This window comes from Notamacropus eugenii, chromosome 6 (assembly GCF_028372415.1).
Source record: "Notamacropus eugenii isolate mMacEug1 chromosome 6, mMacEug1.pri_v2, whole genome shotgun sequence".
NCBI lineage: Eukaryota > Metazoa > Chordata > Mammalia > Diprotodontia > Macropodidae > Notamacropus > Notamacropus eugenii.
In genome coordinates, this window is record NC_092877.1 from 211,081,335 (window position 1) to 211,099,965 (window position 18,631).

Below are 18,631 nucleotides of genomic sequence, written 5' to 3' on the forward strand. Positions count from 1 at the left end.
TGGGAGGATCCAACAAGACTGGAAAGATACTAAACAGAATTTACATTATTTTCCTACAGACAAACAAGAAGCAACTGGAGGTTGAATAGGGGAGTTCAAGGTCATGTCTTCATTTAAAACAGATCACTTCAGCTGCAAAGTGAAAAATGGACTGGGATAGGGAGACCTGAGGCAGGGAGACTAATAAGGAGGTTGCTGCAATAATGTAGGTGAGAGTTGATGAGGGTCTATACTAAGGTAGTAGCTATGTGAATTGAGAGAAAGCTACACATACAAAAGATGCTATGAATGTAGAAATTGCAAGACATAGCAACTGTTTAGAGATGGGGAGTAAGGGAGAGGGAGGAGTCCAGGACAATGCTGGGGTGATGAAAGTGAGGCACTAGAAGGAATATGCCTGTGACAAAAATAAGGAAATTTTGGAGGAGGGGACAGTTTCAGGAGAAATGATGAGTTCAATGTAAGGCATGCTGAGTTTAAGATATCTCTAGAATATTCAGTTAGAACTGTTCAATGAGCAATGAGTGGTGTGATTCTGAAGCTAGGGGAGGGACTGGAGCTGGGAGGCAGATTTAGGAGTCATCTGCAAGAAATGATCATTAAACTCAAGGAAAACTAAAGAGATTACTAAAAAGTACGGAGAAAAGAGGGCCCAGCACAGAACTTCTGGAACACCCTCAGCTGGAAGCATGATACAGATGATGACACATCAAAGAAGACTGAAAAGGAGCATGCCAATTGGGGGGGGGGGGGGAGGGGAGGAGTAGCAGAGAGTAGTGTCAATAAACCCCAGGGAGGAAAGAATGGTCAACAGGACTCAGAAAAGACCTTCAGATCTGGCAGGAGGAGATAGAGGAGATCACTGGGAATTCTGATGTGAGCAGTTTCAATTAAGGAATGAGATCAGAAGTCAAACTGCAAGAGCTTTAAGAGTGAGTTAGGAGAGAGGAAGTAGAGGCAGTGAGCGCAGATGACTTTTTCAAGAATTTTGGCTGAGAAAGGGAGGAGATAGCAAACAGCATGAGAGGAGGGTAAAGTGAAGGTTGATCCAGGTAGGCTCTAAGGTCCCTTCCAGCTCTAAATTCTATGATATGCTAAATGGTCCCTCCTTTCCCTATTTCACCAACAGGGAAGCTGATAGCCAAGGGTGGGCATTAAGAGGCCAGAGATTTCTTGGGAATTCTCTTTCCTACTTTGTACCACAGCTCAAGCAACAACAAAATGAAAGTTCCCTGAAGGCAAGAATTATTCCCAGAGTCTAGCACAGTGCTTAGCACTTAATAAACATCTGCTGAATGACTAAATCCCAGAAAAATAATGAGAGCTGTTGCTAACAGTAGCCAATATAGCCCTTTAGAATAAAATGCCACATTGTTGAAAAGGAGGCACTCCTTTTATTCCTTGTAACTGGTTCCATTCTCACTCCTCACAGAATTAATTCAAACCTTCTCTTCCCAAGTGCCCCATTCCCTTCTCTCTCTCAGGTGAGCCTCTTACCTTCCCAAAAACACTGAGGCCATTCCCCATAAGCTTCCTCTTTACCCACTCTCTGTATCCCCAAATTCCCAGATAGCATTTTCCATTCATGGCTTCTTTCAAGTCTCAGCTGAAATCCCACCTTCTGCAAAAAAGCCTTTCCTGATCTCTCAGTGCCAAAGGCAGAGCAAAAAACTCCTTCCCAAACCTCCATTTAAAGAAGGTTCTGAAGGTCAGCCAACTCTTCCATTTCCATCAGTTGCACTGCTTGGTCTGACTTCACCATCATTACGTTCTCTTCCCTCTTCCCAAGCCCCTTCAGCTTTCTTTTGTATGTGGTCTTTCCCCTCCTGCCCCTTAAATTATAAAATCCTAAAGGGCAGGGATTATCTTTCTTCTATTTGTTAACTTGTGTCCCTGACAGTTAGCACAGCACCTGGCACATAGCAGGCACTCAGTAAATGTTTACTGTATTACCAATGACTTCCCTCTGAAATTACCTATGGTTTATCCTGTATATATCTTGTTGGTACAAAGCTATTTGCATGTTGTCTCTCACACTAAACTGTGAGCTCCTAACATTTAGCACAGTGCCTGGCACAGGTTAGGTGCTAAAGAATGCTTGTAGGCCTGACTCCTCTTTTCCCTCAGACTAGAATGAAGAGGTAGCTCTTCTCTTTGACAAGGCCAAACCCTCCACCATGTGCATCTAATATCTGATCTTCTCAGCAGCTGATAGCCTCAATCATATTCTCTCTTTCTTTCCTCTCCTTCCTTCCCTCCCTCCCTTCTTCCCTCCCTTTCAACTTTAACCCTAGCAAAGAGTTCCTTCCTTACTGCTCTCATAGACGTCCAAGTCTTCCCTCCCAGGCGACAGGGGGAAGGCCTCATTAAATCTTACCATCTTTTCAAACTGCTCCCCTACAACTCTCCTCACTTTTTCAAACTCCTTGAAAAGTATACTCAATCCTTCCACTCCCTCAGTTTATAGACAAGGTAAATGAGACTCAGAGAGGCTAAGTTCTTCCCCTAAGATCATGCAGATTTAGCTAGCAGAGCCAAGGTTCTTAGATCTCAGGTTCTTTTTTCAAGCATAAAATTACTCCAAAATCAGTGTTTTTCAATCACTCTGAAAGGATGAGTTAGGTATACTATTAAGAATAGCATTTATAATGTAAAATCTGCTTGCCTACAGTTGCAAAAAGTATAAAGAAGGCTATAATGATTATACCTCACTGTTGAAATGGTTTTACAGAACATTTAATTTAGGGGAGGATGGGAAGGCAGGAGGAGAAGAGAGAGAAAGAGAGACAAAGGAAAACATAGCTGTCTAATGAGAGGCAGCATGATATAACAATTAAGGAGTTGGGCTCAGAACTAGGAAGACCTGGGTTCAAGTCCTGCTTCACAAGAGACCCTGCTCTAGAGGAGGAAGAGGACTGATAAAGCCCTGATCTCTGCCCTAAAAGAGGCAGACAGACTTCAGAGTTGGTACTGGTAGAAACCACTTATCAGGTCAGACCTTGTACTCCTTTGTAAGAATCAGAGTTCCATTCTGCAGCTAGGACTAATGACTGGGAGAGGACAGGCTCTGGCCTCCACTTTTCCTGCAATGCTACCCACTGTCTGAGAGGTGCAAACTCTCAGACCTCAGCCCAGGGAGCCCACCTGGAAAAACTCTGCAGATTCCAGGTTTCAAATGTCTGCTTTTATATTACTTTGGCAACCAGCAGAGGAGTAGAGCAACACAGTAGGACAGTGGAAAAGCCAGAAAGAAGAGTCAAGAAGAGCAGTCATCAGAAGCAGCCCTCTCCACCAGTGACTTATCAAACAGGCTGATTCTGAAGGAGACTGATGGCATTAAGGTCCACAATCCAGAGCTGGTAGTGGCCTGGGGCACAAATGCATTACTCATGTGTGTCCTTCCTATAGGCATAAATACACATAAGATGTTATACTGTAGGGGTGAACTCCTGGTACAGGAATTTCTTCCACCAACATAAATCACAATTCATCTATGACAAGTTTCGATTATAAGTCAAAGAAGTACTTTAAGGAACATGGGAGGCAAACAATTTTTAAACATAAAAGAGCAGAGAGATAAAATAGTTTGTAAACAATATGATCTACCCTAAATATAAGTGCATTTTCAAATTTTGGTTTTAAATACATTAAAAAATTTTAAATGGATTACTCACCACATTGTAATAGCTTTTGTTAATTGCAGATGTATCAAATCCTTTAGGGGGGCTCTTCAATGCTCCTGACTTGGGGGACACTGGCTTTTCTGAAATAAAAATGGGATGCAATTTTACTGCTCAATACTAAATACCAAACTTCCTAATACGAGCACTGTGGTAAAATATAGTAACATTTCACTTATTCAGAAGTCACTCTACTGACAACCATAACCATCCAGAATATAGTTGTTAACCAAGAAATCAGCAAAATATCCTATAATTCTCCATATTAGATATAGGTATGTTCTTTAAAAAATTTTAAGGGAGTCTTTATGTAGCCCAAGGAATACTGTGGCATCCCTGGAAGGGGAAACAATGTGAAAATAGTGGAAAAAGCACTGAATTTGGAATTACATGAGCTAAGTTCAAATCCTGACTTTTTTCTCAACCACCTGCATGTTCTAAGTCCAGACCCTTAATCTTTCTGGAACTCAGTCTACTGACTAAAATGGAAGGGTTGGACAGGATTTCCCTAAGTTTCCTTCCAAAGCTAAATTTACCATTGTATGAATGTGACAGAATCAGAAGAAGGTCGCTGATTCTCTCTGGGAAGGCATGAATAAGCAAGTGCAGGATGAGAAGACACAGGCAGGTTGCAACCTTCATTACTAGAGGGCATATAAACATTAATAAGATCACAAGTCTCCTGAAGTAGTAATTAAAAATGGTGACCAACAAAATGGAAGACTAGACATTTTCTCCAGTCCCCATTCTCAAAAAAAGGCCAACTAGCTAAAAGCCTTATGAATTAACAGAGGAGAATGCCAATCTTTTATATATTCAATCATTCAGTGCCCCTCCCCCCCAGCACCCACAACCATTGGGATACACTCAGGGACTTCCCTTTGGTAGCCACAGCTAGTACATCTCAGTCCCTGCCCTTCCTACTGCAACAAGTATCAGATCTCAATTCTACTCAGCCATATGGGAAAAAAAAGAGGGAAGGGCAAAGGAATTAGAGGAAAGAACTGTATTTCCCTTTTGCTTGGGGAAGTTACTAGTTTAGGAAACTCCAAAGTTACAGAAAGTCTGATGGTACTATAGACCCTACCACCCTCCAATTATAACAAAAGTGGTAAATAAAGACTCTACCCAGTCAGTGAACTAATGATTAGCAGGAACTGGAAGTAGGAGGTCAGCATGTACAAAACAGGACTAGAATCTAAATCCAGCCAACATCTGGAAAAGAAAAATCGGAACTCCTGAAGAAAACTGGCATAGAAGGACCAAGACCCCAAAAGGAGACTGCTATAGGCAAATGGGGAAGAAAATGAGGAGAGATGAGGGATAGGAGTAGTCTATGCAATCTGAAATATACATTAATTTTTACGATGGATCAATGCTATCTTAATTACTTCCTTTAAGAATTGGTACTTCTAAGAATGATAGGGGGAAAAAGATTGGAAAGAGAAAAATAGCACAACAGAAAAAAAGGAGGAGACAAGATCTACAAAGGCAGCAATATAGAAAATTTTAGTTTTAAATATATTTTAAAAACTTAATTTTTTAAATTAAAGCAAAGGAAACTCAAACTTGGTACTTTAGGAGCTTTAATTCCATGAGTAACACAAAGAAGGAATAAATAAGTATACAAACTCTGAATCAAAGAAAAAACATCTCAGACAGAAGAATGGGAAGAAAATTCATGACAAAACAAAAGAAATCCTTCTTTGGTACAGAAAAAGGAAGAGACTAACAAAAGAAGTTATAGCAGATGTGACACTTTGAATTAACCACTGAACTGAGAAAAAGGGGAGAAAAAAGGGGGGAAGAATTATATAACTAAATAAAAGGGGAAAATATTATCAATAAAAAGGATGAGAGTAAACTTTAGCCAGACTGAAGAGCACAGAAAATTCAATTAACAAAATTGTAAAATATAGTTTCAAAAAAAAAACAAAACTGGAAAAATATAAAGAGTTATCAGAACCTACTCTACACAATTATATATAAACAAAACTAAAAACACAAGAGAGGACTGCTTTCAAAAAGATAAAATAAATAAAATAAAACTAAAAGAACAACAAAAAAGATTTTATATAGTTCATTCTCAGAAAAGGAAACAGAACTAGCTGTAAACTATAGGGGAGAAGGTATAGGTCAAAGGTAAGGGGAACCTGCGGCCTCAAGGCCACAGCCTTCCAAGTTCTTGGATGCAGCCTTTTGACTGAGTCCAAGTTTTACAGAACAAATCTTTTTTATTAAGGGGACTTGTTCTGTGAAGTTTGGATTCAGTCAGAGGGCTGCACCTGAGGACCTAAAGGGCCAGGTTCCCTACCTTTGGGGTTAGATAGAAGGGATTATTCATGGTTCTGGTGAATTTAAAGGAGAATTCTATGTAACTTTTAAAGAACACCACCAATTCTACATAAATTATCCTGGAACATTAAAAAAGAATTGTGCCAAACTTATTTTATAAGACAAATACAGTTCTAATATCAAAACCAGAAAAGAAAAAAGTACAGGAGAACTATAAACCAGTAAGATTAATAAATACTGATTCAAAAATTTTAAATAAAATCCAATCAGACAACAGCAATTCATCCAAGAAATCAGCAATACATGACCCAATTTATATTAACAAATAATGGTCCTGAGTCAAGAATGATTAAAATATGTTTAGTACTTTCTGTTTAAAAAAGCAAAGGGTATATTGCACATTTTATAAAGATTTTTATCCAAAATTGCCATAAAAAATTTTTGAATGGGACTGGTACTTAAAAGTTGCAGGGCAAGCTTCAATTAACTGGAAAATTCACTTACAGAACATTCACACATAAGTTAGCTTTTACTATATATAAATATCATTAAGAAATTCTTAAAATTTGCATAAGTATATCAACAACCGACATAAAAATAAAGCAGAGTCTTATTTACATACTGAGCCAACAAGCCTATGAGATAGTTATAAATGGACAGCCTCTGTAAAATTTCTTTAACTGGACTTAATAAATTCAGAGTTTGCAGTTATTTAGGCTAGGGACTAACCTGAAGGATCACTAAGCAAATTATTATAACACTGCTTATATGAATATAGGAAAAATGTTTAAGTGAAAGATATGTTTAAGAGAAAAACACTTTAAAACTTCTAAACACTTAAAAAGTACCATTTATGTCAAGGCAGAGTCACTAACTGCTGATACAGAAGATAATCTGTTTCTGAGGGGAAGGGTAGGCTCTGGATCAGGAGGCATTTCTAAAAACAAGGCCAAACTAGGGTAATACTGGAGTTTTCCAGGAGTATCATAATCCAAGGAGCTAAGACAGAAGAATAAAAGATAGTCAGGTTTGGCAGTTAATTGCAGATGGGAGCCATTTCCAGTCATCCAGATTTACATCTTGCCACTGGACCCAGACAGCTCCAGAAGAGAAACTGAGGCTGGTGACTTTGGCCAACCCTCCCTTGCTTAAATCCAAGTCATAAACAAGTTGTAGCATCAGCTTCCTGATGCCACAGTCTTCTTTGAGAACAAAGGACAAACCACAACAGTATCAGAAAATAGGAATAATGAAAACAACGTGAATTTATATCATGCCAAGGTTTATAACAAGTTTTCTCAACTCTGGGAAGTAAGTCTGTTCCTCCTATTTTACAGAAGAAAAATAATGAAATTCACTGAGGTGAAGTGACTGCCTTTATGCTGGCATGTGGCAAGTCAGAGACAAGCTTCTGATAGAAGCTGTTAACACTAGTCCAGAAGAGAAGTGATTACAAACAAATTACAACAGGCTGAGATAGAAGCCAGAAATTAGCTGTACAGGCAGAAATGTGAGATCAAGTGAAAGGTGAGTCTATGCACTCACTTGATTCTTCACAATGGCCTCCACCTTGAACCACAGTTCCACCCTTTGCCCCTGGCTCAGAAGCACCAATACAGTCTACACTAAATACCTGCCACATGGATCACTATGTCGTGGACACAGAGAGAAGAAAAAGAAATAATTACAGTCCTACCTTCCAGGGGCTAAAACCTAGTAGTTGAGAAAACATTTACATGACAAATCAGTAGAAAAGGAATAACACTGAGAGGTGCTACAGTTTGGAGATCAACAGGGAATAGACTGGTAATGAAAGCTTTCATAAATAAGTTGATGATGGAAGCAAACACATTTTGGGCAAATGATCATGAACTTAACCTGGGAGTAGAAAAGAAAATGGTGGATCTAGAAAATAATGAGGGGACCAATACATATGGAAAGAAAAATTCTTATAGAGGAACAGCAGGAGAAAAGATTGACTATGTGTGTCAGGGCTAAAGGGCCTTAAGAAGTTTGGACTTTATCCTACAGGCAACAAGAAACTAATGGAGTTTAATCCATTTAATACAGCACATCTCCTAAGAAATTCTAACTAGACAATTTTTTTTCCTCAAGGGTAATTAGATCTAATATAGGGAAGTCTGGGTGAGAAAACTCCTTCCACCATTAAAGAGGTGTATGGGCAGTGAGTAGCTAAAAAATTTTTACCCAGGGTCATAAAGCCTGTGTGTCAGGAGTGGAATTTGAACCCAGATCTTCCTGACTCCAAATTCTATCCACTAATAATACCACATGCTCTCATTTAATTCAAGTAATTATAATCACTGTATTACTGGGAAAAAATAAAACATCATCCTTTACTTTTAATCACTCAATTACATATATCCAGTAAAATTATCTTTGTGGCTTCTACTCCCAAACACTGTGGGAAGTACAGAAGTAAAACAGTCCTTTCTCCTGAAGAATTTAAAATCTATATGGAAAACTTGAAATATTAAGCTTATTATATATGCTAACACTTTTCACTAATTTAGAATGGCTTTTCCCCAACTGGGATTAGTGGGGCTTGGCTATAATAGCTGTAGACAGGAATTAAGTAACTATTTTCACATAAGACAGTATCAAGAGTTCTTTGGTTACAAACCATTCTTTTCAGCCACACTGCACACAGATGGCAGCCACAGTTGGTAAAATCATCTTCAAAAACACAGGACAGTTAAAACAAAGCAGGCCCTCCTCTCCTTCCTTTTGTGGGAAGGAAAGGAAAGGGCAGTTTTTTATAACTGCCCCATGGAGTAGTTGAATTTTCTTTAGGTAGTTATGAGGACAGAACCTATCCAGTTCAACTCCATATTATCAAGATTCCTGTATGTTAGGCAGGCCCTGACTTCATATGCCCACATTAAGGATGAAAAAACAACACCTGGGAATAGCTTCCTCCCCAAAGCAGCTGCAGGAACTCATTTTTACTCCTCACTGTTGAGGCTCAAGACAGCTCAGATTCCTTGCTTCCTGAGATGCCACAATCTCCATTACACTTCTCAGTGTCCACACACACCCCTAATCCCACTCTTCACCTCTATTCTCAGGACAACAAGGTAGCACAGCGGATAGATTGGCAGACCTAGAGTCAAGAAGACTTGAGTTCAAATGTGACCTCAGATAACTACTAGCTGTGAGTGACCAAGTCACTTAATCTTTGTTTGTCTCAGGTCCTCATCTGTAAAATGAGGATAACACCTAACACCCCAAAGTTGTTGTAAGGAGCAAATGATATAATAATTGTACAGCTCTTACAAGGTGGGTGGCACACAGTAAGTATTATGTAAATGTTGACTATTATTATAAACATTAATCATTATTATTCTGAGCTCCAATATAGCTTCCTCATCCCAGAACTCCTGCCCTCCCAAGATTCTATGATGAAATGCTAAAAACAGTTCACCCCAAGTCTGGCTATTCTCTAAAACAGCAATAATTCTCATACTTACACCACCCCAAAAAGCTCTGGTTTGTGTGGGGTATAGTGCTCTCGCGCTCTCTCCCCCTCCCCCCCCATGTTTGAACTTTTAAAATCAATTATGAAAAGTTTTGACCTCAAGGACCTCCCTAAAAGGGCCTGGGGACACCCAAGAGTCCCCAGAATATACTTTGAGAATTGTTCCTCTAAAGCAATAATTCCGACTTCAGTTCTTTGTGCAGCAAAAGACCCATAATGATCACTTCTGTGAGCTTCATCTCTCCCTACAGGAAGGAAGTTGGAAAAAAAAAAAAAGGTAAAGGAGGGGAGGGAAGGGATCTTTATATCCTGTTTCCTGTTGTGAGTAATGGGACAGGATGGTGATGATGATGATGATGATAGTGGACATTTACAGAATACTGTGAGCCTGGATTTTGTTCTGTAATGGGGAGGAGAGAAATCCAGATTGTAAGAATCATAGAGATAGAAAGTGAAAAATGAGACCTAGAAAAGACGATGGGTCCCACTAAAGTGGTCCTTCAGTAAGGTGAAATAATTCACCTATCTACTGTAAGGTACTCTGATTACAAATACTGAGTGTCACAGATGAAATCGTGAGAATTTGCTCTCAAGAGTGAAAACTAAAAGAATATTGTTATGCTGATCTACATTCTATACGATTATTAATACTAAGCTTTAGGTCAATTATGAGTTACACTAAAGGCTTTGCTAGCAGCCCCTTTTCGTACTGATTGTAGAACTCTGCTTGACTTTTGGCAAATGACTCTCAGATTGCCTGATCATTATTTGGTCTGGTATGAATTTCAGTTTTTTAAAGGAATAGGAATGTGGTAGCTGGGTTGTCGACCTTCAATTAGGCATCCATCTTGGCCAGTAGTCTCACTTACTATTATGTTAATCCTTTCCATACCCACAATTTGAAACTGAGTTCATTAAGGGAAAATTCTTAAGCAGAAATATTACCTCAAATTATAAAGCATAATCAAGGGTAAGCTTTGAGTTGAGCCATAAGAGAAGGACAGGACTTAGACAAACAAAGAAAAGGGTAGAGGAGCTTTTACGGAGAAGTAATAGCCTAAGCAGAACCATTTCCGAAACTGCTGTGTTCAAACCTCCGATCTGAAGGTCAAGCAGAAATTACAATCAATGCATATTTCTTTCAACCCAAGGCTCCCACACTAAAACTCTGGTTGGCTAACAGCCAAACAATTTTTGACCACAACACTTAAATATGGTTAATAAGCATTTATTTACGCTCCAGCCCTGTGGTCAACTTTCTGGAAGAAATATTTCAAATAAATATAGTGATGATAACCACTGTATTGTGTTGAAAGCCCAACAGAAAATTAGGAAGTTATAAAAGGAATGGAAAAGGAACATATTTAAGCCTATACAAATTAAGCTTGAAGACAGCCAAAAGGAGGTCTTTTAGAACAAAGGAAAGAATATAGTTAGCACCAAGTTCATCCTAAGTCAAGCTAGTCTTTTCTCAGGAGGGAGACAATGTATTATACTCAGAATCATCATTTCTTAAGACTTTTTCCCATTCAGTTTGCTCCCCTGAGGACACTGGAGACTAAATCATACTCTTCCAAAAATTCCTAATAATAATGCTGAGTAATAATGGTAATACTTCCATATGTCATTATAAAAGAAAAGCAGTCACTATGCTGAAGAAAGAAATCCCAGATGAGGGATCATAGGATTATAACTTTGGAGATGGACCGGGCCTCAGAAATTATCAATCCCCATTGTCCTTTGTCACCAAGTCCCTTCATTGTACAGATAAGCAAACTGAAATTCAGAGAAGTGAAGTGACAAAGCCAGCCTTTGAATCTAAGTCCTTTAGCCCCAAATTCTGTGATCATTCCACTGTACTACACTATTCCACACAACAAAAGCAGGTTAAGATTACAAAGATATACTTCCAAAAATGGCATTAGGAAGGCCAAGGAGAAAAATGCATTTATTCCCACAACACATTTCATTGTTACTGATGACCTAGAGATAAAACAGTGAAAGAGACAGATGGTTTGATAGACGCGTGCACACACACACACACACACACACACTCTCTCTCTCTCTCTCTCTCTCATAAACTAAGACACTGCAAATATGAAGTGCCAAGCACAACCACTTAGAAAGAGCACTGGTTTTCTAGATCATTTTCTAAGTGAATGTACACTCACTGTCTGTTAATTTCTCTATTTCTCTTCAATGAAAAACACTAAGACGTTTCAGGGTAAACATAATTATCACATGTATATATGTAAATGAGCAAATTCTTTTAAAATATATGTGAAATGTATCACTATTAAACAGCCAACACTCAGAACAGTAAAAAAAAAAATTTCATTTTCAACACATGCAAATACATTTTAAGTAAATTACCATATAATGGTAAGGATCAGTAAATCTGAGTTTCAGTCCACATTCTGCCACAGATAAATATAATCTTATAAAATGCCCCAGGACTCAGTTTCCTAATCTGTCCAGTGAGAAGACTAGACTTAATTTCTAAAAACCTTATCAACTCTTAAAGAATGCTATTTCTAATCATTGGTTCTCAAAATATAGGTCATGAAACTCCCTGTACATTCAAAAAAAAGTAAAATTATGATTTCAATAATTAGAAGTAAATCATTTATAAGCTGGTCTGATATTTTTAAATATTCTGAATATTTCTAGTAACCAAGTTTTTTAGCACTGAATCCATGAGCCATAGGCAAAATCAGGTCATTCTCACATTAATCTTTGTGAAGAAATGTGATAGAAGTGGAGCCCTAGAAAGTGTCCTAGAAAACTGCAAAATAATCCAGGTATCAATAATGACCCAAGTATACAGGCTGTGCACTTTCTTACTTAAATTGGGCTTGTACAAAAACTTGATTGTGGCTTATCATTCTTGATATTTTTCAGTATGAACCTATTTTTTTCCTTTGAAAGAGATCTTCCCCAATTGATAAATGGTCAAAGGATATGAATAGGCAGTTTTCAGAAGAAGAAATCAAGGCTATCTATAGTCATATGAAAAAATGCTCTGAATTACTATTAGTTAGAAAAATGTAAATTAAAACAACTCTGAGGTACTACTTCATCCCTATCAGATTGGCTAATATGACAGAAAAGGAAAATGATAAATGTTGGACAGGATGTGGGAAAATTGAGACACTAAATACATTGCTGGTAGAGTTGTGAAATGATCCAATCATTCTGGAGAGCAATTTGGAACTATACCCAAAGAGCAATCAATCTGTGCATACCCTTTGATCCAGCAATACCACTACTAGGTCTGTAACCCAAACAGAGCATAAAAAGCGGAAAGGAACCTATGTGCACAAAAACATTAGTAGCAGCTCTTTTTGTAATGGCAAAGAATGGGAAATTGAGTGGATGCCCATTAACTGGGGAATAGATGAACAAAGTTGTGGTATATGAATATGATGGAATATTATTGTGCTATATGAAGAGCAGGCAGAGTTCAGAAAAACCTGGAAAGACTTACATGAGCTGAAATGAACAGAACCAGGGGAACATCATACACAGTAATAGCAACACTGTGTTATGATCAACTCTGACTGACTTAGCTCTTCTCAGCAATATGAGAATCTAAGACAATTCCCAAAGATGGAAAATGCTACCCACATCCAGAGAAAGAATGTGGGGTCTGAATACAGATAGAAGCATACTATTTTCTCTTTTTTTTGTTGGTTTTTTTTCTTTTTTATGGTTTTTCCCTTTTGTTCTGATTCTTCTTTCACAATCTGACTAATGCGGAAGTATGTTTAATACGATTGTACTATATACTGATAGCCTATATCAGAATGCTCGCCATCTTGGGGAAGGAGGAAGGGAGAACTCAAAACCTTACAAAAGTGAATGCTAAAAACTATACACATATGTCGAAAAAATAAAATATAATTAAGTAGAAAGAATTTTAAAAAATAAAAATCTTTGTTACGATGGTAGCTCTATGGGTGGGAAAGGAAGAATAACATGAAGATAATATAAAAATAAAAATTTCAATAATGTTCAAAAAAAAAGAAATGATGAGCACGAGAAATTCAAAATCCCTAGAAAGTCTTACATGAACTGATGCAGAGTGAAGTGAGCAGAACTACAAGATTATTGTACACAGTAACAGCAGTACTATATGATAAATGACTTAACTATTCTCAGCAATATAATAATCCAAGAAAATTCCAAAGGACTCATGATGAAAAATGCTATCTACCTCCAGAGAAAGAACTGATGGGAGTCTGAATGCAGATAAAAGCAAACTATTTTTCACTTTTTTTTTAGTTCATGTTTTCTTCCACAAAACAACTAATATGAAATATGTTTTACATGATAGCACATGTATAACCTATATCAGATTGCTGACCATCTCCGGGAAGGACAAGGGGAGGTAAAGAGGAATAGAATGTGGAACTTAAAACCAAATGTTTAAAATCATGTTTACATGTAATTGGGAGAAAAATAAAATATTATTTTTTAAAAAAGAGATCTCACTTTAGAGTGATGCCTACATTTGGCTCAAAACAATAACCAAGAGCAAGAAACTTAGAGCTGGCGCCAGGATGTTTCCAAATGGAAACTTGCTCCCAAAAGCCCCAATGTATCTGGTTCCTTTCATTTCTTCCCAAATGACTGATGATGATGATGATGACAATAAATGATGCCATTTATATATTATACTTGCTATGCATCACATACTTTGCTAAGTGCTTTACAGTTATCTCATTTGTTCCTCACAACAACCCTAAAAGGTAGCTACTATTATCCCCAGTTTACAGTTGAGGAAAATGAGGCAAACAGAGGTTAAGTGACCTGCCTCTAGATTTAGAGTTAGCAGGGATCTTAGAGGCAATCAAATCCAACACTCCTCATTTTATAGGTGAGGAAAATGGGGCACTGAGAGGCTAAGTGACTTCCCAGTATGTATCAGAGACAAGACTTGAAGTCAGGTCTACCTCAACTCTAAATTTAATGACCAAGACACTTGTTGGTCCTCTAAATGTAGGCCCTTTGTCCAATGACCAATAAAGGGTAAACTGCTAGAGGAATTGAAATATTTTTACTATAAATAAAACCCTAGGTAGGAAATTGCAGCTACATAAAGGGATAGCAACTAGGTGACAGGTTCTCCAAGGAAAAGCAAATAGCAATTAGTAGAGTAGGTTTTATCATGAGCCAAAAGCAATAAAGAAATATCAGTTCATGGTGTTGAAGCCTAGAGGTGCTGTGACCCCAAAATTCAAGGGGAAACGACAGAGGTCCTGCCTCGAATGAATTCAACCCAAACTTACTTTCAGCCAAAGACAAGGTTTATTAGAACACCTGCCTGGGTGGACAACATTTTAAGAATCAGTGGTTTGAGAGGAGACTAACTCTTTTTATAGAAAAAAGATTTGTGGGAAGATCTGGATGGGAGTGGTCAGTAGGTTGGGGTGACTGTGAGAAGGGATCTAGAAGGAAATTAGGATGGGAAGTGACCTGTGACCATCCAGACAATGAAGGGCTGGGCTAGGTTAGAGGTAACAGAGAACTGGAGGTTTGGGCATGAGGCCACAAAGAAAGACCAGTTGAAAGAATTACTGAGATGGGCTGATGCCTTGGTTGAAGGCCAGGGACTTGGCCATATGGGAAAGTGTAATGGCAATTTAAATGAGAAGATCTTTCCTATTCATTAATAGGCCCATGTGACCTGCTTAAATCACATGGAAGCCTAAGCCACATGTGGTAGGAGGTGCTTGCTGAACAGCTGGAACAGAAAGGGTGGAGCAGAGCTGGGAGAAAGTTGGTAAGAACAGTTAGGGTGGAGGAGAGAGAGGACACAGGCGGGCACAGCTAGTTATGTTTGTGGGAAAGGGGAAAAAGGGGTCGGCCCGCAGACAGGGAGAAGACTTGGGAATGGTTTGTCCCCTGCAATGCTAATGTGTACTGACTTCTTTCTTGGTTACTATGAAGGATTTGGCTTTCTGGTATCTGTATAAATGTTTTTCTTCTGCCTTCTATATGGAGAGTCTGTTTTACTTTGCAATTCAGAACTAGGTCAGCACATTCATAGTCACCTTCAGTGCTGTACCTGACATTGGGACATTTGGTATCCAGTATTACAATGATCATGATAAGCACTTGATTAAAAGAAAAAACACCAGGAAAATGACTGTAGCTTATACATCAGTATCAGTTGCAGAAGGTAAAGAGATAACGAAACTCTAAGAAACACCTTCCAAATCAAATTAACGTATTAATCAACACGTACTTTAATACCTGGGGATTTCAACGTACAAGTGGAAACAGAAGGAGGCAAGAAACACACTAGACAATATGGGCTAGGAAAATATAAAGGGAGAATTCAAAGACTACACTATATACAATGAAGCCCTACCCTTTCCACTTGAGAAAACTGATAAGCACCTCGATGTGCAAACATCTCCACTACCATCAACCAAAAACAACTACAACCCAAAAAAGCTTAGCATGTTGCCTCACAAGGGGATAAATTTCTCATCACATCTTCAAGAGGAACGTAGTTAACTATTTGTTGTGGAGTCCTGCAGAACGATTCTTGGTCAGGCACATGCTACAGTGGAGAAACACTTGTAACTCTGAGGCTCTATAATTACTAAATTTCCACAGTTTAACAAAGTTATCTTCATTACCACAAACCTGACTGAGCTACTTAGGAGCTAGAAGGCAAAGTAAGAGCACATTCTACTTTATTCTTCTCCACTCACCCTTCCCACTTCCTTTAATACCTAGTAGGACAAGACACAGACCAAATTATGAGATAAGTCTCAACTTCTTTCACTTTCCCATCTCTCTTCCCTAACCCCACACAGGCAAATATAATACATGAATTTATTAAGTATCTACTAGTGTGCTGGGCACTACACTAGGTACTGGGACACGCAAAAATAATTCCTATCCTTAAAAATCTTACAATCTACTGGGAGAACACAACATCTACCCAAATAAATGTAAGTACATATAAAGTACTTTTGAGATGGAGAGCATGTTAATAACAGGGTGATGAGGAAAAACTTCATGTAAGAGTTGGCAACTGGGGTGTACTTTGAAAAAAACTAGGTATTCTAACAGGTGGAGGTAGAATCTATTCTTAATTTCTCCAAAATCTGCCTCTCAAATAAAATCACTATCACTGGAGAACTGTTGAGATGATACACTAACAGAAAGTCAACTAACTTTATGTTTCCCTATATATTTAACTTCTCTGATTTCAGTTTCCTCATTTGTTGACCAAGGGGACTGAACTAGATGTCTATAAGGTCCCTTTCAGCTCTATCATCCCATGATTTACTCCTGAAGAAAAATTCCAAGCTAATTCATTGCCTATTGTTTGTTTTCCACACATTAAAGGATATCTATCAGTTGTCTTCACTGTTTTATGTTACTGTCTTTGTCATTTTATGATAAGCAAAAGTTATATGAATGAAACAGTTTAAGGTCCTGATGGGGCTAGGATCTGAACCCCCAAAAGGAAAAGATCCTATCTTTAGGATCTGGACCTCAAAAAAGGAAAAGTCCCTAGACTTAGCCACATGGCCCAGGTCCCTGGTCAGTCCTTCTCTGGTAAATAACTGCCCTTTCATTGTCTGCACCCTGTCCCACCCTAGACCACTGCTCCCTTAATTCCATCTAGACCCCTTCTCTGTTTCTGCAGTTTTCTGTATAAGATCCATCATGTCTCCATTAAAGGGTTCAGATTCCCTAAAAGTCTGACCAATATGGTGGATTTTTAGAATCACACCCACTCTCTATTGGTGTTTTAATAAACCTTGTTTTTGGCTGAAAGTTTACATCGAATTCATTCAGGCAGGATGCGCATGTCACTATTTTGGGTTCCCAGTCTCCCTAAACCTTTGAATTTTCTCCCTATGCTAACAAACTTTGTGCATCACTCTTCATAAAAATAAGCCACAAACCCCCAATAAAACAAAATAAGGGTAGATAACTACTGGGATAAAAAGGAAAACAAGTTTACATATTGTCTAAGATAAGACCTCACAAATTACTTACAAATAAAAAAGACCTTACAAATTACACAGTTCTTTGTTCCATTGAACACCTTTCTTTCACAGTAATAATTAATCTCTGGATCCAAACTACAACTAGCTTTCAAAGTACAGCAGAAAATATTAAAAGTTACAAATTTAGGAAGTAGCAGTGTGAATCCTCATTAAAAAGATCTGTGGATAAGCAAACGATAGTCACACGGAACTTCTCACATCACTGCCAAGATTAGGTTATTACTCATCATCCTAAGTTAACCAACTTCTAAAATAAGGTTCCCAAAATCCTCCCTTTCTACCGACCGTACAATAGCCACAGCACTATCTGTAGAAATAGAACAAACATATACTCGCTAGTCTTTTTCGAAGCAATCCTCTGAAAAGAATCTGGGAAGGGGTGGGGAGGGGGGAAGGAGAGAACAATATAACACATACATAACTGATTCATGATCTTCCTCCTGTCACAAAGTGTGGAAGTGTGAGTGATATTCATTTTGCTAACATACATGAACTGAATACCATTCTAAAACTTCAGGTTCACCATGTCATTTTATTAATAGCAACTGTTGACCTTATTCCATGCTCAGAGTTGGCCCTAGTACTTCTCTCTTCCCTCATACACTCATCTTTTTTAAAACATGCATTCCTGTTATATGCCAGAGATGACCAGCCAAAGTGCTACATAAACTTAAAATTAAGAATCCATTACCAGAATATAGAGCAAATGGCAACTATTATATATCTTCTCTCCAAATTTTTGTGAGCTAACTTCCTATTTGGAGAACATAATACAAATTTTTAAAGTTAGTTTCTGAAAGATCTTTTTTTTTTTTTAAAGAATCCTAAAAGATGATTGTACTGAGAGATTTCAAATGACAGAATTATAGGTAAAACCAGAACCAGAAAACAGTGATCAGCAAAACAAGAGCATTCCCATCATTAGCCACAAGATGGCAAACTATTAATGACTATGTATACTTCCCTTGTTAAGTGTAAAAAAAAATGTGATGTGGGGTATTTTGCCTCCTCAAGAATAAAATAAACTGCTGCTAAATAAGTAATTGAATAGATGGATAAATAAATGAATAAAAGGATAGTGTCTCCACAATAAAACAATCTATAAATATACCTTATTT

The 18,631-nt window shown here is 38.0% G+C and overlaps 1 protein-coding gene across 11 annotated transcripts in view; it reads right to left on the reverse strand.

The window, feature by feature from the left end:
* The window catches only part of ARHGEF7 (Rho guanine nucleotide exchange factor 7), a 311,991-nt gene that overhangs the window by 131,124 nt on the left and 162,236 nt on the right, over positions 1–18,631 (reverse strand). For all 11 annotated transcript variants that reach the window (XM_072621961.1, XM_072621952.1, XM_072621953.1 and 8 more), the window contains one exon: positions 3,675–3,763. In XM_072621961.1, coding sequence (XP_072478062.1) covers positions 3,675–3,763 — 89 coding nt within the window. The remainder of the gene's footprint in view (positions 1–3,674; positions 3,764–18,631) is intronic.